The 24,447-nt window shown below is 33.5% G+C and overlaps 1 protein-coding gene across 1 annotated transcript in view; it reads left to right on the forward strand.

Annotated features, from left to right (window-relative positions):
- Nucleotides 1–7,390: 7,390 nt before the first annotated feature.
- Nucleotides 7,391–24,447, forward strand: part of LOC138694981 (otoferlin-like) — an 89,109-nt gene continuing 72,052 nt past the window's right edge. The window contains exons 1-6 of the mRNA XM_069819258.1: nucleotides 7,391–7,540; nucleotides 11,477–11,539; nucleotides 16,197–16,281; nucleotides 18,221–18,374; nucleotides 20,681–20,849; nucleotides 22,943–23,132. Of these exons, the coding sequence (XP_069675359.1) occupies nucleotides 7,391–7,540; nucleotides 11,477–11,539; nucleotides 16,197–16,281; nucleotides 18,221–18,374; nucleotides 20,681–20,849; nucleotides 22,943–23,132 (811 nt within the window). The remainder of the gene's footprint in view (nucleotides 7,541–11,476; nucleotides 11,540–16,196; nucleotides 16,282–18,220; nucleotides 18,375–20,680; nucleotides 20,850–22,942; nucleotides 23,133–24,447) is intronic.

The raw sequence follows: 24,447 nt of genomic DNA on the forward strand, positions 1-24,447 counted from the left end.
CTTTTGAGGTAATTGATTTGAGATTCCTTCAGTCTGTTCCTTCCAACAATCCAGAGCTATGGATTCGATACATATTAAATTTATGAACTCTGGCCTCTGACTTTCGATTCTGACTGTCTGACCAAAAATTTCTTCCAAGTGAAACTCCCCCATTCTGAAGGTAAGAGTACGTTTTGATACTTAAATTATGTTGAACGCGGGTCTTTGAACTGTGTCAAGAGATACAAAAACTTTCCTTTTATATTAATTTTACCCTTCAATACAAGTAAGATGTAAGTTATGACAAACCAACCACATCCAGTTGATGTTTGCTCGCTATAGATAATACAAATAATTCGTACCGAAAAAAAAAACAGATAGCATTGTAACATTGTGACACAGAGCAGCCTGCAGTACCTATGCGACAGTGGGACAGTAGTGGAGATAACTATAATATGACTCTCCTCCCCAGTAACCATGACAGCAGCAGTTCAATAAGATAGCTGGTTAGCAGAGTGTTTAAATCTAACTAGGATCTGTGAGAGGATCCGAATTTGGAGAAGATCTACTCACTGCTGACAACTTTAGTGCTAGTCTTGGCAAGCTCTCCCTCTTTCTCTCTGCTTGGCTTTAGAAAATCGCATCTTTTTTTTTACTTGGTTATTTAACAATGCTGTATCAACTACGAGGTTATTTAGCGTCGCTGGAATTGGTGATATCGAGGTGATATATTATTTTGGCGAGATGAGACCGAGGATTCGCCATAGATTACCTGACATTTGCCTTACGGTTGGGGAAAACCTCAGAAAAAACCCAACCAAGTAATCAGCTCAAGCGGGAATCGAACCTGCGCCCGAGCGCAACTCTGGATAGGCAGGCAATCGCCTTAGCTGACTGAGCTACGCCGGTGGTCTCGCGTCATTCTTAGTTTTCTGTCTTATGTAAAAGTTTTGTTTTATGTTGGTAGATACTTTTCTCTTGTTTGCGGGTGTTCCTGTTATTTTTTCTTTTGTGTTATGAGATATATTTACTGTATTTATACAATATATTAAATATACTGACAGTTTAGAAATAAATGCAGATTTATCTCTAGTTTCTTCTAGTAGTAGTTGTTCAGTATATTGTGACCTAATTGGTCAGTTCACGAAGGAAGAGAATCGTCGAGTGAATTTGATGTACAAGTATATTATAATATATTCGTATATGCGAATAGATCGATAGTAGGATACGTTGTTATTTAGTGAATGGTGTTTGTATTTACAGCAGAAAAATGACGTTAAGTTTTCGGTATGTGAGAGTTTCCTGTGAAGGTCATTATTTACAATTGTCTGTTTTGTGATGATTTTCATGGTTTCTACCGTAGGGGATTTTGGTATTGTGTGTTATACGATGGAGAGGAATCTTTTTCTTCTTAAGATATGACGTAATGCGTGACGTAGTATATGACGTGTCGAAGTTTTGCGATTGAGTTCATTTTTTATACAAGTTTCAAAGCGTCTGGTTCCTAAGTGTTCGTGTAGCCTAATGGACTTGTGGAGCATAGAAGTAATGTGGAGAATAGGAGTAAAATAGAAGTGAAGGACCATGGTTCATGTCTCGCCTCCGGCAAGGTAAGTTAAATTTTGTTAATGAAAATGTATGTAATGTAGATATAAAATTAGATAGCAGAAATAAAGTAGCGGGGTGCGGAGAAAGGCGAAAAAGAATGAGAGTGTAGAAGAGTGTATATTATATTATACTTTTTTTTGTGCCATTTCGCCGCTGCCACTGTACAGAAGCGCGCCCGTTAAAATAGATAAATCTCATAAAAATAATGATAACAGTAATAATACGACGAATTATTGGGTGGACTCGTTGGCGCCACTGGGTCCAATGTATGCAACAGTTCCAGAGATGGAGATTCATGCCATGGAATGGCTTGCTTGAAGTCCGGATTTGAATCCTAACGAGCAGCTGTAGGGTAACCTGGAAGGAAGGGTCCGCCAGCGTTATCCAGATATTCAATAAGACCTGCAGGAGGCTCTCCAAGAAGAGTGGCTACTGATTCCTCAGCAGAGTACTGCAACATTGTACAGGAGCATCCTTGAGAGGTTGAATGACGTAATTAATGCGAGAGGTTGCAATGCACGCCTCTAAGGCGATAAGAAAGTGTCAGTGAAGTACAGTGAACACGAAAGAAAAGTGTTAGAATGGATAATGAACCAGTTTTCGAAACAAACACTATAAACATTTTGTATTACTTATGTTCTTCTTGCAAAAGTGATTACGCACAGAAACACCATTTTGTAATTTCAATTAAGAAACACGCCAAACGAATTATCTTTACACCAAAAACGAATGCTCACTGGACCAAATTATTGTATTTTATAATTGTTTGAATGCAGCAGAAGACAGAAGTCTTGCTAAAGATGTTATTGCTAAAACACTACGAAATGGCGTTCCTGTGCTTATCAATTAGCCAAAAATATTACTAAATTGTTATTAAAATAAACTTTTTGCATAAACACAATTTTAAATTTGACTATAAGTTAATGCGAAGATTGTCTCCAAATTTGCCTTCGTCTATTTCAATACTATTCCCTGGCCCACTTCATATTTCTCCTTCATTTCGCTCCGATGAAGTATGATGTCTTTCAAAAATCTGTATTTTCTTTCAGTGCAATAAAAAGATGCACTATACTCGCTTGAACATTGCACTTGACTACTGCAGTCAGCTCTTAAAGAATATAGAAACGAACATACTGCTTTTCTTTTATTTCACATAGCTCCCTACGGCCCAAACACTAATAACGAGTATAGTCAGCGCTGCTTTAGGCCCCTACCACATGCATACTCCATTTGTTCCTCTTCTTGAGTGTGAGTGATGTTCGGTTTTCCTGTACTTTATATTTTCTTGATATTTTTTATGATTCTCTGTAATGAATCCGTGTTTGTGTTGTGTGATACTATTGAAATTTTAACTGGAGCAATTGTACATGCTTTTTCGTTAATATGTTCCTTTTTTTTTGACAGGTAGTTTACATCATTATATTTAAGTTTAGTACTCCATAGTGTCTTAGCCACGGCGTAGTGTAATGTGACGTCATTTCATGCAATTTCTGGAAGTCTAAAATCTGTAATAAGCGTATAGTTATTTTAAGAAGTCTATTCCTCAGTAGCCTAAGCAGCTTGTATACCACTCAATATAATATGCCATTATTTATTACATTTACACACAAATCACGAGTAGCAATGAGATAAAATACCATAGACAAGAAAAGACAGACTGCGGCAATATGTATGAAGAAAAGTTTCAGGACGAGGAATCGAACGGCGGCCTTCTTACAGTGAGTTACATGGGTCTACTGTAGAATACAATACAGAATCATTTTTTTTAGTCGATACTCTTTTGTTTAATGTTTATATTACGTTGGTTACGATGTCAAGAATCAATACCTGCTATGGCTTGCCACTAATCTATCTCCTCATCAAACCCTATCTAACCTTGTCATTGACATAATAGAACCTTGTGACACACTGCACTGTACACAAGTGTGCGTGCGTGCGTGCGCGCGAGAGAGCAAGCATACTGTACACAGTAGCCCTATGTGTTAATTATGTATGCATCTAACAAATGTAGCAAATCAAACCTCAATTACCAATTATTCATTCTACTGCAGAATAATAATGAATTTGGTTAGACTAATAAAGTTGGGCAGATAATTGTGAGGTTCATATAACTTCGGAAACCCCAGAGGTATAGAAGATTCCACTTTAAGAAAATAGCATTGAACATATGGAGGCTGTTCCATAAACTATTTATAAGTATTTTTCTTGAGAACTGGGAATTAATTAGTTTCATTTAATTCATAGAACATAATTTCATTGAGAACTAGATCGATTTCGTGTGCTGAAATTGTGTTACACCTCTAAAATTAGCATAATATTTAATTTACGAATAACGGGGTAACAGCTAAATTGATGGAATAGTCTTTCGCTCTCTTGTCGAACATCTCCTCTGGAAAACTTAACAGACGAGTAGGAGTGGTACAGTTAAGGCTAAGATTTTACACTAATAAAACACGTATGACAACATTTTCTGCGCTTATTTTAAGAAGTACACAAAATTTAATTGTCAGCAAAACAACAAAGGTATTAAGTATGTAACTTAGGTTTTTGTTTGATTATAGTGTGTGGTTAATAACGGAAAAAGTGTGCTGTACGTAATCCTAAATTTGTATTATAAGCACTTCTTAACATTTTTAATAACGGAAAAAGTGTGCTACACATAATCTTAATTTTGTGTTATAAGCGCTTCTTAACATTTAATAACGGTAAACGTGTGCTGCACATAATCTTAAGTCTGTATTATGAGCACTTCTTAACCTAATAAAATAACAGTTTTATTATTATTATTATTATTATTATTATTATTATTATTATTATTATTATTCAAATACTTGGGATGTACTTTAAGTAGTAACATGAGCTGGTGTCAAGAAGTCAAAAGGAGAATAGCAATGGCAAAGGAAGCTTTAATAGAAAAAGGACCTCTGGAGAAAGAACTAAGGAAGAGACTAGTGACGTGCTTTGTGTGAAGTGTAGCATTGTATCGGGCAGAAACATGGACATTATGACGAAGTGAAGGGAAGCGAATAGAAGCATTTGAAATGTGAATATGGAGAAGGATGTAGCGTGTGAATTAGACAGAGTAAGAAACGAAACTGTGTTGGAAAAAGTGGATGAAGAAAGAATGATGCTGAAACTGATCAGAAAAAGGAAAAGGAATTGACTTTGTTACTGATTGAGAAGAAACTGCCTTCTGAAGGATGAACTGGAAGGAATGGTGAACGGGAGAAGAGTTCCGGGCCTTGGAGGCTTTGCAATTGATATATTTGCCATGACATGACCATGACATCCTTTATTTCGATTTTGGGCCGTACGGAAATCCGTTTGGAATTCTCTGGTAAGAATTCTGGACGGAATCCGGTCATGCGGGCAGAGGCGATACTGCCAAGGGGACGATGCTCCATTTAAAATAATGCAAAGAATAAAAATCCGAACGCGGCGACCGAATTTTTTCTGGTAAGTGAGCGCCTAGCTTTATAGTATAGCCACAGTCTAATATATACAGTCACGAAGCTTGAGTTTATGAGGGTACTAGGAACAATAGACTGCGAAGGTACTATTTTGCATTGCCTGTGATGAGGCGATAGTAGCGATCCTAGTGGTTAGAAACTATCTATGGATGCATATTTACTACGTATTGAGCTTCGTGACTATATACTAGACTTTTTTTTTTAATTTATTTTTGGTCGACCAGCACACTTGCTATACAGACCACTGTTAAATTATGGAATATCCCATAAAGAATATCATGCTGAGGTTGGCTGTAAAGGCTCCTCTAATTAAATTTATTTTAAATTAATTAATCATTTTTGTTAGCTATGAGAATAAAAATATGATGATGTTTTGTGTTAAATTTATGAAGAGTCATCTGTATCGCTAAGAAAGATGTCTTGAGGTAGTTTCCTTTTAAGTCTAGATGGCTGACAAGATCTTGCTCCAATGTTATACAGTATGTCACAGCTCCAGGAATGCCAGGAAGTTTGTTGAAGAAAGATTTTGACATTGAATGGATGTACTGTTCTAGTGGAATAATTCCCAATTCTTGATGCAGTTGCTGATTTCTTACAAACCACGGGGCATTTGTTGCTGTTCGCAGGAACTTGTTCTGAAGAACTTGTAGGCGATGCATGTGAGTCTTATTTGCTGTCCCCCACACTGGCGCTGCATAAGTTAAAAGAAGTCGTACAAGCGAGGTGTAGAGTAGCATTGAACAATTATATACTAGACTGTGGTATAGCTCCGCATTTCTGAATTAATCGTTAAGTAGTGTTGTAATTTATCGATAGATCGTATTATTTTATTGCTGTGTTCTGAACTGAACCTGGAAATAAAATGAATAGCTCTGTAACTTAAATAAACTATGGAGGACATACTTGGTTAATTTAGTATTTTCCAAATTTCATCCCATACGTTCTTTCTCCATATTACTTTGCTATAATTCTAATTTCATAAACTGTAAAGCTCTTCATACTGTTGGACTTAATAAAATAAGCTTTGTGCCATCCATTTAATTAGACCTTCGATATTAACGCGATTGGAGGCCTTGAATCGATATATTTGCCATGATATTCTTTATTTCGATCTTGGACCGTATGGAAATCCATTTAGAATTCTCTGGCCAGAATTCTGGACGGAATCCGGTCATGCGGACAGAGGCGATACGGCCAAGTGGGTGATGCTACATTTAAAATAATGCAAAGAATTAAAGTCCGAACGCGCCGATCGAATCCATTCCGGTAAGTGAGCGCCTACCTTAATTCGTCATAAAATATATCACCACAATCTAGAATATACACACACGAAGCTCAATACGTAGTAAATATGCATCCACAGATAGTTGCTAACCACTATGATCGCTAATATCGCTTCATTACAGACAATGCGAAATAGTACCGGCACAGTCTATTGTTTCTAGCACCCTCACAAATCAACCTTCGTGACTATATATACTAGACTGTAATATCACTATCACCTTCCAAATCACTCAGGATCGACTACTTTTTTTTATTTTCACCTGCCTAGTCTCGAAGAATTTTAACCGTAACTTCAGATTAAACCATCTGCGCATACGTCAACAGTTTAGAATTCCCAGTTCTGCTCTTAATCGAGAACCAATTTCACTCGGAACAGGGAACTGTGAGTTCATTAGTTCCAAATTAATTCTAGTCTTGTTGGAACACACATTTGGGTATTGCCAGGTATTGCGCATGAGCAAGCAGTTCAGAATCGATTCCGAACGGTGCTGGAACAAACCTATTGTTAATCAGTTTAAATTCGGTGTCTTATTACTAGTATCACTAGTGTGCAATTTTACCACATCATGTTGTAAGTATGCTGGTTTCCAGATCAGGAGGTCCCGGGTTCGATTCCCGGGCTCGGCTCTCGGTGAATTTTTCTTGAAGAAGAGGAATTCCCTGGGTGTCTAGAGTCTGGAAATTTGTATGAATGTGAGTGTGATTGTGAGTGTGCCGAGTTAATATTAATTAACCAATCATCACAAATATAAAAATACATCAGGACTGTCACTGGGCAGTAACCTGAACACACGTTTCAGCGTCACATTGTTGACAAGTAACTCCATCTGTTAGCACAACCATAAAGCATCTAATAGATGCTATAGAGTTACCAACAACGAAAAAAAAAAATGTTGTAAGTAGATGCTATCAGCACCGATATTGTTGATGCCATTGAAGGTTTCGTCAGTTACAGCGATTGACGTCATCGTTTTCTTCGAAAGTTTTAATGCAATTTATAATTATAATTGTATGTTAACTAATTTTGGGAAATGATGCATGTAGGCAGAATGCCTGAATTCTTCCAAATCAGTGTAACAATCATAGAAGCAAAACATTTAGCGTGGCCTAGAATGGATCCGATAGTATGTGTCCAAGTAGGCGATAAGAAGAAATACACTGCAATGAAAGAAAATACAGATTGTCCATACTATAACGAGGTATACTAGTTTATAATTTATGTCAGTACCGGTACTATTTCTAAGTATCTAATGATATGACTAATTTGACATCATTAGAATAATTTGTTGCATAATATGTGTTTAATTTTCATTCGTTACAAAACGAAACCGTAACATGAATACATTGCTGGCAATGACAACACACATTATCCAAAGAAGCATGATTTTGGTCGTTGGACAATAATAATTGAAAGAGGAGAATAGACAATAATGTTCTCTTATGTGTTATCATCCTGTCTACTACGCTTTGTATTTATCAATTTTTCTTGTATGTAAATTATTAGGAATTGTATTTTAATTAATTATTTTCTCTTATTGTAAACATTATATACCATTTTCTGGTAAAAAAAAATTAAAAAGGATATTTAAATTTTAATCGTGCATAATATTACAAATTCGTTCTTGCTTATTTCTTAGTTAAAAGTGTTGAATCCGTGATGTTAACATATTATGCCGCTCTTATTATAAAGTATATTCAATTCTGTTTTCTTACTGGATAAGAACCATTTTTATCTTATCCTCTCTGGCATAAATACGTTTGAAATGAGTATTGGAGAATCACGTACATTAGCTTTGAGAAGTGCTGTTACGGTAATAATAATCAATTTGAACTAAGTACATGATGTCGCCAACATATGGGCATGACGTTTACATACTTGCCAACCTATAGAAATGAAAAGTAGGGAGATTTTGATTGCAAGAATAAAACTGCGAAAATACATTCGTTACGGTCTTACTGTGCCTTGTTGCTTATTGTCTTCAGCGATACTGTGGTAGCAGATTTCGCCTTTCTTAAAAAATTATCATCAAAAGTTTGTTCAAAGCACTGATCGTGCTGTCGAGACTTCGTAATTAAAAGTTTTTTCAAGTTATTGTTGGACATTGATGCTCGAATTTGAGTTCTTGTCTTCTTTACCTATCTGACTGGTTAAACATTGAATTCCACGGAATACACTTCTTTATAACACTTCCTTTCTTTTTACTTGTTTTGGGTTTTTTCAATGACAGTTTCAATGTTTATCTTGTCTTCTACACAGCAATTACACAAACTAGAAAACTTATATTACTTTGCTGCAATGTAACCGTAGTGACGCTTTCAAGAGTTTCAAGTTCTACGCTGTCGACTGGGGTGAGGTCGTTTCGGTTCCCAAAAACCTTTTGGCTGTTGATTGGGGCTGGCCGTTTTGACTCCCGCAGTAACATCGAAGGTCGGTTGTTTCGGCTCCGGCTTCAACACTGAAGACTGGTCGTATCGGCTCCTGCTTCGCATTTAACAGGCTTAGGACTAAAATATTGGCACGGTTAAACATTTTGTTAACGTAAGAACGTTTCGTCTAAGTTATAAATATAATCTATACTAATAATAAATCTGTAGCCAAAATTTTTCTGGTAATTTTCGATTTTCCAAAAATAATTGGTGTTAACATGTATAATTAGCCATCCTGAAACCGAAAATCGCCTTTTTTTTATTTTTGTTTGTATGTCTGTCTGGATGTTTGTTACCTTTTCACGCGATAATGGCTGAACCGATTTATATGAAAATGGGAATATAAATTACGTTCGTTGTAACTTAGATTTTAGGCTATATGGCATTCAAAATATTTTATTTAAAAGGGGGGTTATAAGGGGGCCTGAATTAAATAAATCGAAATATCTCGCTTATTATTGGTTTTCATGAAAAATATTACATAACAAAAGTTTCTTTAAAAATAATTTTTTCCTATACAAAATTTTTATAGAACTGATATTTAATGAGATAAATGAGTTTTAATATTACAATAACAACGCCATCTAAGGCGCTGTACTGAAATAAAAACAAATGACTTCGTCTATAAGGGGCCTTGGACAACAACGATCGAAAGCTATTAAACATAGCCTAAGAGAATGTTTCTGTGTTTGTATGAAGCAATATCGGAAGCTAATTAAATGTTTAATTATTATTTCACCTTTGGAAAGTGTAGTTTCTCTAGATGGACATAATTCTACAATGTTATTACAGTAACTTCTGAAACATATAGCAAGTAATATAAAGTATACACATTAAAACTAAATGATATGTCAGTCTTCATTAAACTATGATTGCATGTAATAACAATTAAGAAACATGTTAAAGGAATTGTCATTGCACCAAATGATTGTTCTCTGGACCAAAATGACCGCATTTTAATTATTTAATTACAATTCAAATTAAGTAACATATTAAACGATTTATCCTTCTATCAAACACGAATGTTCCCTGGATCAAACGTCTTATTTGAATTATGTAATTACTTTATATTTATTTCTAACGGGTGCAGCGGAGCGCACGGATACGGCTAATGTTAACATCTTTTGTGCGAGATCGTGCGTATTTGCTTGGTTTCCGCACAAAACCAATCCGCGGAAAGTCTAAAATTCCACATTCAGTATTCACAACCTAACACACTTAACAATTTCCCTCTTCTTACCGCTTAAGTGACATATTGATTTTACTGCTTTAGGCTTTTAACATATTATTTTTAGAGACGTACAATATAGTAATAATTATAAATTGGAAACTTACCACTGCAATTTCACCTAAATTGCACTGTTAATTATTGTTTTTAAATATTTGCAAAAATTAAATAAACTCTACAACTCCACTAAAGTTACTGCATTCGTGATGCAAGTAACATTAAGGAAGCCGTGAAAAAATCAACAAGATTCCAGACTCATCATAGACTGGGGGGGGGGGGGAAGGACAGACGTATATCACGGCCTGCTGGAGTATAGTAAACACAGAAAATATTTTACAGTAACAATATTGAAGATAGATATTTTTGTTTTGCAAATTTGCCGTCATTGAACAGAAACCAAGATGGAGATTTCATTGCAACTAATTAGAAATTCCTCTTTCAGGTATGTAATAAACGATCTTCGCACAAAATAATGTACGATACACGAGCGGTATGTTTTCTTTCAATTCTCGGAAATTAAAAAAGCTCAACTACGTTTCGCTTTTTCAAACTTTTCCTCGAACATGAAAACTTCAACATACCGCTCTTGTAACGCATATTACTATTCTTCCATTGACTTGAAAATTTGTAGCTCACTTTTTTCATGCATTGCAGTCTAGTCATCTTCCCTTATTGGAAGTAATTTATGGTCGTCTCAGTAATTACATCAACTGTGTTCCGATTCTTTGATTTTCTTCTGTCATTATTGCTTCGAAGTTTTATGTATAATTCCTTTTTAATTTCCTTCAGTATTTCTATGAAATTATATATGTTAGGATGGACAGCATTAAATTCCTGGTTGAATTTCGCATGAAACAATTCGCTGCAGCAGTTTGTACTCCGGTCTCCCGTATTACCAAAATTAGCCCATATTTCAGGAGGGAACCTATAATATTTCCCCCAACGAGTTATTACTATAATAAGAAAAATGCTTTCTGCATGAAGGCAGTGCATAGATGATCATAGCGAGGTGTGATCTGTGATAATAACTCGCCAAGTGTGTGGAGGAGGGCTCTTCGCCTCTTTCTCGCAACACATTTCTCGCTAGCGAAAACTCTGCAAGTGTGTTACGGGCCTAACGCTGGAACAGCAGGCTAAAGTGCCTGCCGCCTGAACCACGTACAGAATATTAAATCTTGCAAATAATCATATCACAAAAATAAATAAATAAATAAATAAATAAATAAATAAATAAATAAATAAATAAATAAATAAATAAATAAATAAATAAATAAATAAATAAATAAATAAATAAATAAATAAATAAATAAATTTCAGACACATGACTTGCGGTAGCAAATTCATTGATTGTTAGTTGATGATGTAGGCTCTATGTTTGATATGTAATTGGTCAGTATGCCTTCCCCGTTCCAATCTTCCTGACTGCGACATATTGTGGAGTAATGTAATGTATTGATAAATATTTTCTTTTTACTTTCAGTACTTCGTTTTCGATTTTCACCTGCCATTTACTCTTCTTTTGGATCAAGTTATCACGCTGTCAGTAAGTACTCAGGAGATTATAAAATATGAGTGTCACGAAAGTGTAGCATATTACTTGCTTGTAATTTAATATCAATATGTATTCTAATGTGTTTGTTATTGTTCTATTGTGTTCATTTTATTGAATTATCGGCTTTTGATTTCATGTATAACAACATTAATATGTATTTCACTGCGTTTATTTTTTTATTTTATTAGGTAAGCTTAAATTTTTATTTAACTGCCTTTTTCGATATCATTATGTAAATCGTATCTGTATGCAATTACTTAAATCCGATTCAGTTGTATGTTCAACTATTAATATCAATTCTGAAATATTTATATTCTAATCATTGAAAGTGTCTTGGAATCAAATGGGTTAAGCAAGTTTTAATCCTGGTTGAGTTTAAGAGAAGGCCCTCAACGGTGTCGTGATTACATCGTGTAATCACAGACATTCGAACGGGTACGAAGAGTTTCCTGTACATTGCTGTGTGTTTCATTCACGTACTGAAGGCAAGTAGTGGCGGTATCATGTCGCTCTACAAACTCTGTCTCTACAAGTTGTAAGAGGTGGTTTCGTAAAGAATGAGAAGGATAACTTTTTTGTTGTTCTGTCGGACAAAATGTAATATTATGTTTATTTTGCTCAGCGGTCCAATTAGGTGTATACAGAAACATTAATTGCCACGCTGAATAATGTATTATTATTATTATTATTATTATTATTATTATTATTACTGACACACTAAGTATGTGTTTCTATAATTCTTCTGTACGAGCATGAATATTGATATTTTTAGATCTTCTCCCTAGAAGGATAAAATTATTAGGTTTTATCTCAATTTTAATCTTCTTAATCTTTAGATGAGGATAACTATTTATTAGTTATTCATTTAATAATAATAATAATAACAATAATAATAATAATAATAATAATAATAATAATAATAATAATAATAATTTTGTAGAAAAACTGATTCAATATTATGTGCCAACGAACTGTTATGCAATAATCGAAGAAGCTAGTTATGATATTCATGGCTCGTTGGATAAGTGCTTTGCGGCATTTCGCTGGAAGTAGCCTCCGTAAATTCGATGTCGTCATATTGTTCCACTAATTTCATGAATACACAGTGAAAATTGTTTAGATCCCAAAAGTTGTAAATGTCCACCATTGAAAGAATCCACATATGTCAAATATCTGGGTATCATTATTGATCAGAATTTAAAATGGCCTCATCACATTACTTATCTTTGTAAGAGGCTTCGTAAAACAATTTATAAATTCGTTAATCTTCGATGCTACTTACCTATTAGAGTTCTACGAAATGTTTATTTGGCCACTATCCAGTCTATCATTTAATATGGTATAATTGTTTGGGGTGGAAGTACAAAAATTAATCTTAGTCCGTTAAATTTACTACAAAAACGAATGATTAAAATTTGTGTGAAGAAACGTTTCGATTATCCAACTAATTAATTTATTCTGAATTTAATGTATTTAATATTGAACAAATTTATGAGTATACGCTGTTAAAATTTTATCATAAAAATCGTAATAAGTTTGTATTACAGACACATAATTATGACACAAGACTTAATTCAACATTAGTAGAACCTAAATGTCTCACATCTGCTGGTCTAAAGTATAGCATTAATTTTGGCCCTCAGTTGTACAGGGTCATCATTTTATTTTTACTTCAATTTTTATTGTACCTGCGTTTCTAAATGTACTTGACTCCCAACCCTTTCACTAGTGTCCTTGCTAACTTCAGTCACACAAACTTACGGCCGCTGTTGCTAGCAGTGAAATAAACAGTACAGAGTACAGTGTGTTTCAGAAATATGTTGCATTTTCTATAGGAGATAAAGCTTATATTATTGAAGTCTATTTTTACACAGGTATGGTGTGTGGTGTGTAGCATAACTGAATTTATCTGTGTGGACTGAGCACAAGTGAAGATTAGAGTTACCGAAAGTACGGTACCCTATAATATGGTACGGTACTTAACAGCATTATTTAACAAGAGTTTTGTTTTACTGTTTGTAGTTATGAAGGCCGATGATGGAAACTGGAATTACAATATAACCGAATGTTTTTCTTTTTTCTTTTTCTTTTTCTTCACAATTTCCTGATTATATCATTACGGAATATTTTCGTAGAAATGTCATTAATGTGGTAGATAAATTTAGAGCAACAGAGTGTACAGAAAGGAAGAAAAGTGTAAGATGGCCAACAAAGGTGACAGAAGATACTGTAGATGATGCTAGAGAAAGGATTCAGCGAGGTTCTAATAAGTCGGTCAATAAGTTAGCTGTAGAAATTGGGGTTTCTTACGGAAGTGCTCACAAAATTCTCAGGAATAAATTAGGTTAGTAATATGCTGAATAAAATATACATTAAATAATGTATATAACCACCTGAAGACTTGAGTTTGTGAAAAAAAAAATGTTACTATTCTACTGTTTTTTGATAAAATACTGTAAAATAATGACCAAACTGAAAATCGTAATACTACATATTTCCCTGTAACATAAATGGAGACACTACTTTTCTCTCCTCCTATTGCTAGTAAAATGATTTGTTTACATATTGCACTAGCAACTCCAAACTCCTGTAATGGAAAGTGGGTAACAGTGTTTCCGAGTATAGCCAGGTTAATGTTAAAAATGTTGATATGCTGTACAATGCTTTAACTAAATTACACCCAGAACTTCTAACATGTAACCCACTAACATATAACTAGAAAATTAGAAACGTGTTAATATCTTCAATTTGATTAAATAAATTTATAGCCTATGTGAATGAATTAACCTATATTATATTTGTATTCTATAATTTTGATATATATATATATATATATATATATATATATATATAGTCCTACTTTTCACGTGCGATATTATTCTTCTCTAGTGTTAATATTATATTATATAATTCCATTGCCGCTGTAATTTAAATTTCAGTTCCTATTTTATTTTACTTATTTATTTTTATTATTATTTTTTATTTTCTATATTTCTCTTATATTAATATTGTATTATATAATTTCTGTAACTGTAATTTTAATTCTATTTTCTATTTTATTTTATTTTATATTCTCTTATAGTCCTATTAATATTATATCTGAACTGCGACCGAAAAATACCACGAGCGCTGCTCATTCGGTCTCAAATTTTGTTAATACTACTGTATCTCCTTTTTTATATTGTTTGTATTATTTTATTTCTATATCTCTTGTTTGTTTGTAATTATATTCTTTATTCTGTATATTTAAATTATATTCTTTGTTCTGTATATTTAAAAAAATTTAAATAAATAAAAAAAATGAAGATGCGCCCATAAACCTCAGTGTTCACTGCCTCTTCGAAGAAAATGGGACCAACAAATTTTAAGGCAGACACTTCGTACCACACGCCAACCATTTTAGAATATAATGGTATTTGGTGGATAAAATGGTACTTTTCGTACCATGCTGTTTTAAGAGTTAATGCAGCCTGTTGGGTGTAACCATGCCTTATTCAAAAACCATGTTATGGAGAATATCTTTGTACTTGATTTTCCTTGTCTACATCCTTCAATTTTTGCACTGCATGTATTCTGTACGGCCGTATGCCTACTTTATTTGTTGTACTATCAGTAACCTGTCTCCTGGTTTAATCGGAGCAATGATTTCTGTGAACATTGGATTAAACGTTGTCGAACTTCATCTACACGATTTTGAAGCATTGTTGGCCTATATTTACCACTATTGCTGAGTAGAGATTTGGCTGTTTCCAGCTTTCTTATTAACGAAGGAATTGTAGGGTTTCTTGGATGAAAAGTGAAAGTTAACAGAGACACATTTGTTCCAGAAGTTTGAGAAAAAGGTTACTTAAATTCTGGGATTAATTTGCTTTTGGAAGCTTTACAGTTTACATCGACATTTACGGTAGTTTCTGGCATTTAGCCTTTTCTTTACAGTGCAGGTACATATCCCTACCGTTGTACAGCTGTATAAAAATATGTTACGTCTAAAATTATTACGAATGGCTCCCTTGTAAGGTGACCTTGTTTTCTATTAAAGAAATGTAATAGAATTAAAAAATGCGCATAGGTATCCTAAAAGCAAAACTCAACTAGAACTCCTCGCGGCGCGCATGCTATACTCCTCTTACTCCCCTGCAGTAGGCGTGAGAGCATGCTAGGAACGGGAGCATACGTCCTGCGCGAGACCGTCACACCCGCTCGTTTCTGCGCACCGAGTTTTACTTGTTGGATACCTATAGCTAAACGGTTTTTTTTCACGCTGGAGACTCGAGTTAAAATTCCGGCCATGTAAGTAGAATTCTTGAGAAGCAAAGACAGTATTTGGAGATGTTATTTTGAGATACTTTGTTCTCCCCTGCTATCATTATACATTATTCCTGCTTCATAGTCGTCCTTGTCAACGGTGAAAATAAAATAGCGGAATATTGATGTGACCCTAATAGGCCTATGACATTCTAGGATGAAATTCAGCATAAAAACCTCTAGAGTTTGCACCGATATCTGAATTACCGGGCACAATGAAATAGTGATTTCTAAAGAAATAATATTACAATTTGTTTTTAAAACTTGCGCCTTGAATAAAAGTTACAGAAATGTCAGAAAATATTGGTGCTGAATTATCAATTTAAAGACGTATTTTTTGCAGGTCATGCAAGCTAGAACTTTCGGCCGTCCAAAGAAAATACTTGGACAAATAAGCTTCGACGTAGCAACAGTGTGGCAGCAACCAGGTTTGTAATCATATTATTATTTAGTGGCTTAATCCAAATATTTATGGACTTTCATAGGAAAGGAATCTGACACAGCGAGGTCCTTATACTGGCATAACATTGTCTCCACAAATGTTCAATTCGGAGAATTATAGGTCTTAATCGTCGGACTGATATTGACTCATAAAGAGTCATGACCGTTATTATAAAAAGAAATAATGGATTAATGAAGGAAAGTATGTAAATTCTACTGTAGTGTTTTAAATACCGTATTTCATTATTTTATATTTTATCCTACAGTGGTGGCTTCAGACCAAAATGACTGATGAGGCAATGTTATTTGTGAATAGTGTTTAATACTAATAATAATAATAATAATAATAATAATAATAATAATAATAATAATAATAATAATAATAATAATAATAATAATAATAATAATAATAATAATATTATTATTATTATTATTATTATTATTATTATTATTATTATTATCAGTGCTATATACAGTAGATTTTGACATAGTGGGAAAAAATTACAAACAATGAAAGTTGCAGTACCATAAAATAAATTAGAAATTATTTCAGTTATTTGTTGCAGTTTAAATATTCATATATCATAATGCAAACATGAACATCTGAAGACATTTATTTATAATAAAATAAAATAGTTAAACATTCTAAAAATAGATAAATGAAAATAAACATCTAAGAAAATAAATTTTAGTTTTGTTCAAATTCAAATATTCGAACACCATCTATACTACAATGAATATCTGGAATAAAGGCTCTACTAATAATTATTTTTAACAAAATCACTTTTAGAATAACCATAACAAATAGAAATAAAAATGAAAAAAAAAATTGGAACCAAAAGTCATGATTCTCATGATAATATAAATACCAATATAAATAACGAAAATAAAATAATTGGGAAGCAGACAAACTAAAACATGTAGAAAATTAAGCTACAAATTGAATTTCATATTCTGGAATTTTCATGACACGAAGTACCAGGAAGGGGGGGAGGTTAAAAGATCGCCCCACTTGAATATGCGAATTACTTCATAAAGTAGATTAATTATTTATGTTATTCTTATTTCAAAATGTTAGTAGATATATAACGGACAAATATATGAAATTCCGAAAAATTAATATAGAGGAAAATGAAAATAATTGAAAAAGGATGAGTGGGGTAATCCTATTATCCCCTTGGTAGCAGGAGGGTTAATTAGATCAGTACTGAACTAATTTTTAATTCGTTCTCTATATTTTATTTTTACCTTGTCGCCCGTAGCTTGCAAATTATCTAATAAAACCCATTTCAAACATTCATACTGTTACAAGTTTCTAATATTTTGATTTCATATAAAAAGGATAGGATAACCAGTAATTGGCGTTAAGATGGCTGACATTAAAACATTCATTGACAATTGACGCGAAGGTAAGAAAACAATACAAAAATCGACAGAGAATCAAACACGAAACGTACCAATGCTAACATTGTGTGCACAATGAATGTCGCCAAGAGAGCTATTAAGCACTCGCCACGTGGGAACGGTAAGTTTGGCAACTCAATCGTTGTTACCATAGCAACAGGCCTACCACGCTATGTGACATTCACTTGTTTTTCCAATCGCAACGCTTCTGTCATGTCCCATCTTTGAAAAAAACAAGTATAGTTTTACAATGAAGCCAATCATCACTTTATTTATAGAGTTACTCGTATTTCCATGTATTACGTGGGATATAAATAATGAATCTGTTCAGTTTTGTGTCATGACATGGAGGAATTGGAATCCATGATCACAGTTTGCAGACATCAAAACTGGGCCTTGTCCAATGTGAAGGTCCACGGTCGGCAACGTAGCAGAAGAATGTAGTGAAATGTACTTTCTGAGGTGTACTTCTATAGTTCTGTAACCCTACGCTAATCTTTTGGTTGTCACTGTGCTTCACAGACCACCAGTTCTACCATAAGTGGGCGGTCCTGCTTGACCAGAACGACGAGATGACTGGCGCCAGGGGTTACCTCAAGTGCGATGTCAGTGTCATTGGGAAAGGTGATACCATCAAGAAGCCTCCGACAGCGAAGGACGAGGACGACATTGAAGGGTGAGCGAATCCTGTGAGGAGTCATAGCGAATAGAAGGAGAAAGTAAGATCACTGGCGGAGTTTCTATGACCCGACGCAGCGTGGCGTTAATATCGCTAGTTGTGAAAATACTCAAGAAACAGAGAGAAGCATGCAGTCAGATACAAGTGTCTCTAAACAAATAGAACCCTGCTTATCTGTAGTTGTAACTATATTTTCTTTCTATAATACACTGTGATAAATACAAACACAAAATATAGTACATGATTTAAATGTACTCATCCTGATAAGCTATCAGCAGCTCGAAACTTTTCGAGACGATTTAGCCGACTTTCCACTTAGGCCTATCATTTCTCTTCGAACTTCATTCATACGAAAAAAAAATTGACATATTAGATAAAATAATCAAAAACTTATGTAAGTTTATGACAACATGCTCTCTGATGAAGGTAGATCTATATTAATTTCCTCAATACTGTCTAGACACTCATAAAATATATCGCCCCCCCCCCCACATATCACTAGAAGAACTTCTGGTTGTAGCAATACATGATAAACCCCATTTGAAGGACGAACCAAAATACTCTTCTCATAATCTGATAAAAATAATTATGATTCTTCATATAATTTATATTATATTTTAAAATAGGTCAATGGAATGAATGATTAACTGTATTTATTTATTTATTTATTTTAGTGCTAGTAAATTTCAAATGAATACAAGTTAATATAATATAATATAATATAATATAATATAATATAATATAATATAATATAATATAATATAATATAATATAATATAAACTAGCCCACTCCTGAATGAGTAAGACTCGTGCTTAGGAGGGGATTCCAATACAAACAAAAATAAAATTGAGAGTGAATAATTACAGATTAAAAAGTGTTAAATATCTTTAAACCTAAACTATAAATCCAATACAATAATGTTTTTAATTTTTTTATTAATTTTGAGAGGATTAATGATTAAAATAATATTAGAATAAAATTTGTTTAATAATCTAAGCTAGGACCTTGACTCATGCTATGATAAAAAGCTGCATTGGTTTACACTTAGATTCAGATAACCGCAGAGAATTCATATTTTTAGTTCTATATTTATGTATATACCTTTCAAAGTTATTAACATTTTTATGAAAATATTTTAATAAAATAAAATAATAAATTTGTTTAATGTTGAAAACTTTAAAATGTTTGAACAACAGTTCAGTTGAGTAATCTTTCTGATTTAAAAAAAATTAATACTTTTTTCTGTAATAAAATTAACGGATAAAGGTTGGATTTATAAGTTCCACCCAACCTATAATACCATACATAAATATAGATTGATATAATGCTAAATAAATTGTATATAAACAATTGGCTGACAAAATATTTCTTAGAACAACAAAGTAATATAATGTTTTACGTAATTTGTTACAAATATAATGAATATGATTATTACATTTTAAATGATTATCAGTAATTGAGGACCGTTTTTGAAAAAGTTGCCAACTGAAAAAAAAAAAAACTAAATTTTACAGGAGAGACAAAACACTGTAGTAAGCGCAAGTTTTGCTGTAACTCTTACTTAGCAGAAAGCAAGTTTTGGAAAAACGATCACACTTTGATACACTACAATGAAGAGAAATAATCCAATTTTACTAAGACTCCTTGAACATCATGTAGAGGGCTGCCTTATGTTAACGAATCCATCAAAATCTCAATTTTGCAGTTAGCTAGTTTTGCAAATACCTAAGTATTTAACCTCATTAACTTCATTAATATCTGAACAATTGCAATTTAAATCGGAACAGTAAAAATAATGCATTTTAATTTTTAGTATAGATGAAATTGGTTTATTACCTTTATTAGTTAAAGAAAATGGGATAGCTATTGCTTTATCTTCATTAATTACAAGAGAATTTAAATCGAACCATTTTTTTATTAATAATTTTGATTAATCTTATTTTCGTTTATGACAAATAATATATGCCGAAATTATTTTGAATGCATCGTGTGTATTAGTGTGCTCGTTGAACTCTCAATATGGCGACAAGGATTGCTTAAATATAAATTTCACATACTGTATACGTCAATGATTTTAAATTTGTATTATGTACTATGCTGTATTTTACCTGAATACCCATTCTGTTCACTATGACGTATTTGTAAACATCGCTTCGTTTGGGTTAGAATGCAGTTTGCTATTAAATGTTATCAAGACTTTCTGTTCAGTTGCAGTTAACTCGCGATGAGTGCCTAAAAGTTCGCAGTCTGGTGATGAGGTTTATTTCAAAACATCAGTTTGAAGTTGTTTCTTAAAATACAGGAATCTGTTGGTTCCCGAGGGAGTGACGTCAGCAAGGCAGAGAGCCCGGTATGTGGTGCGGGTTTACAGAGCAGACAGCATCCCTGCCACAGTGATAAAGAAGACCCTCATCTTCGAGGCCAAGGACCACATCGACCCTTACGTACGAGTCTCATTCGCAGGACTTACGGTAGGAAGTCTTTTCGTTAGTTGAGTTTTGTTCATGTAAGATACGGAAATAAAATTTGGAGCTCCCTTATTGTATAATTTTCGCTTACAACACACTGCTCATGCCTACGGCATCGTTTTGTCAGCAATTGAAATATGTAATTTTTCTTCGATTCTTGTCGCAATCCGAAAGGCATTTGAAATGATGCGATCAAAAGTGATCTAATGTTGAGTAGATGGGTATTTATAAACACCAGTAAAATAGAACAAAAGTAAATTAAATTTGACCTACATGACAAATTAAAAAAAGTCGACATCATGATCCAAACACGAAGCCTTGTTCTTAGCGATGAAGCACGATGCCACGGAGCAATTGGAACGCTTGGAGAGAAATATAATACTTACGACTTCTATGAGTATTATTATTATTATTATTATTATTATTATTATTATTATTATTATTATTATTATTTATTAGGGCTCGGATTTTTAGGTGCTAAAATCAGGAAAATATTTATTTTTATGTGCTAAAAATCAGGAAAATATGTGATAAAAAAGTGAAGAGGCGGCAAGATGATCTCTCGTTTCACCAGACATTATCTAATGATTTTTTTTTCTTCTGTGTACTTGTAGACAACTCGAGAAATATCGTTTGTTTCACAGTATGTCGTGTTCAATCACTTTACGATAGATTATACTAATTCAGTGGCGACTCGTGATAAAATGTTACGTGTGTTCACAATTTTGTGTTCCAAAACCGAAGAGAATTTGAAATCGTACGTTTAGCCTAATATGAAATGTCATGATTCCAATGTTTCGCTATTGAAAAACTGTATATAAATTCAAAACATATAATAATAATAATAATAATAATAATAATAATAATAATAATAATAATAATAAAAATAATAATAATAATAATAATAATAATAATAATAATAATAATAATAATAAAACCCAGTCTTTTTACTTCCAGTTTTCCTGGTAAGTTAGTTTACCTAGTTCTTTACTGTTCAAAATTGCTTGAACAGAGTTTATTGTTTACGTTTGTTAAAAATTAATACATACCACAGTGCCGTTATTTACAAAAGCGTGTGTTCAGTAATACATTTTGGTTCACAACACACTGATACACTAAAGCCTATACTAGTACTGTAATGCCATTCGCATAGATTGATTACTATAAATACATGCCAGTAAATATCATTCTTAAATAATATACACCACTACACAGATACTTAAATCCATACCACTATCACAGTCAGCCAGCACATGTTTGAAAGCCAAACTATGCTATTATGCTAACACTAAAGTACAGTAATTCATAAACTACACTCTCGTAGCAGCACTGTACACACATCCACACAAAGTAAACGTTCCGACAGTGAGAAATTCTGACACCTACAGGCTAAAATACAGACTATTAAATTTCCTCCTCGAGATGTCTTTGCTCGAGATACAGCACGTGAACGATAGGCATCGATGCACTTGACATCTGTAGGAGAGATTCACTGTTCACTTAACGCTTTGTGCTCTTGACGAGTCATAAGCGACTAGTGAAAGACAATTTTCTCCCGCGCATGCGTGAAATTCCTGTAACATTCTTGAAAAGAGCACGGCTTGTACGTGAACGCATGTTGCCAAGTTTACATAAGAAGTTTATGCAAGATGCGGGAAATTTAAAATACTCGAACCTGATGTTATACATCCCCACTGGCCAATACGGTATTAAATAATAAAACTAGTCGTACTTTAATGGAAACAAGGTGTTCACGTGCTTTTGTGCTCTTATTGACGCACCGCCACTGTTGATAGCAGTTTAAGATTACAAACGAAATTTAAATATAAGCGCACTTAAGCAAGTAGATACATAAAAACTGTGAGCGTTTGACGAAAACGGATTTCATTTTTACAGAGATCATGAAAAATTAATTCAAAATGACCCTTCGTCATGTAAAGCGCCAAGACATGTCAACCCTGTGTTATTAGCCTAATAAATATACTAATGAGTAAGTGAATGAATTAATGAATAAATGGCCGAAATAATGACTGAGTGATTGATATGCATGAATGACCAAATGAATTAATGAGTAAATGAATAATACTGAATTTTAGGGTCGGATTAGCGTGAAGAATAACTGCAGCAATCCTGTGTGGAACGAAGAGCTGATTTTCAGCGATTTGTTCCCGCCGCTGTGGCAGAGGATACGAATCGAGCTGTGTGATTCCGACTTGGTGGGATATGACGTGATTGCCACACATCTGCTGGACCTGCCCAGCATATCCTGCGACCAGGACACTCATGGTGAGACATGCAGGAAATCTAAACTTACAATACCGGTATATCGCCAAGACAAAATCCATTGTTTAAAAAGCTGTCAACCTCGTTGATACTTTTCTCAGCATGAAACACTAGCCAGTTAACTTCCAAAACGTAATTTAATACGATCGATACACTGTCAAGAAAGATATATTTAATTAAGTAAAAGTAAGAAATAAACTTTAATACTATATTAAAAGAAATGTCCAAATCTCGTGGTGGAATTTGTGATGGACAAAATAGACGTTGCAGAATATTTCTCTAGTGTACTCCGTTTCCCCCGTTCATTCTGTCAATACTTTCCACCTTCCCCTAATTTTGTCTATTATCTGCAATAGTTAAAAATATGGGATGAAATCTTGGCGATAATATGTGTTTCCAATGCTGCTACAAGGTTTAAGGGCTTTGCCTGCGATAAGTGGCCCTTATCAGTAGGGAAACCCGATTTTCCCTAATGATTTTTTCACGAATATCTTCAGAGAGTTAAAATTTTTACAGATATGAATAAGATTAATTCTGTATAACGTTTTACGATCTCGATTTGTTTGTTGAATGTTTTTTGCGAATCTGGCAATTTTTTGTGTTAATCATGATTTTCTTTACGAATATTGCTGAATCATAAATTCATCTGTCACGAAATTCCATTATTTTATTTTCGACAATGAAATATTAAAAATTATACATCTTGATTACACAACTACTCAACATACCAATGAACCAACATGATCACAAAGAAGAGCTAAACACAATCAAATACATAGCACAATAAAACGGATACAATCCTAACATAATAGGCCTAGACAACATAATACGAAAGACAAAACATAATCACAAAAACATAAGAATACAACACAAACACAAGAACACAAAAAATACATCACACTAACATACGAAAACAAAAACACACACAAGATTGCAACCTCATTCAAGAAATTAAATTACAACATAGCATACAGAACAAATAATACTCTACAAAAACATCTCAACGCACAAACAAATACAACTACACAGGCGAATACAAACTCAAATGTAACACCTGCAACAACTTCTATATAGGACAGGCAGGCAGATCATTTCAAACATGTTACAAAGAACACATCGCAGCCATAACAAAATTACAAAACACCTCCACATATGCAGAACACGTCACAAATGCTAACCACACCTACAGAGACATCAACACAGACATGGAAATACTACATATCCAACCAAAAAGCAGAAACTAAAACACACTAGAACAATACGAAATATACAGACACACAAAAGCACATCCAAATGAAATTCTCAACACACAACTCAA

Source organism: Periplaneta americana, chromosome 1 (assembly GCF_040183065.1).
Source record: "Periplaneta americana isolate PAMFEO1 chromosome 1, P.americana_PAMFEO1_priV1, whole genome shotgun sequence".
NCBI classification, from domain to species: domain Eukaryota; kingdom Metazoa; phylum Arthropoda; class Insecta; order Blattodea; family Blattidae; genus Periplaneta; species Periplaneta americana.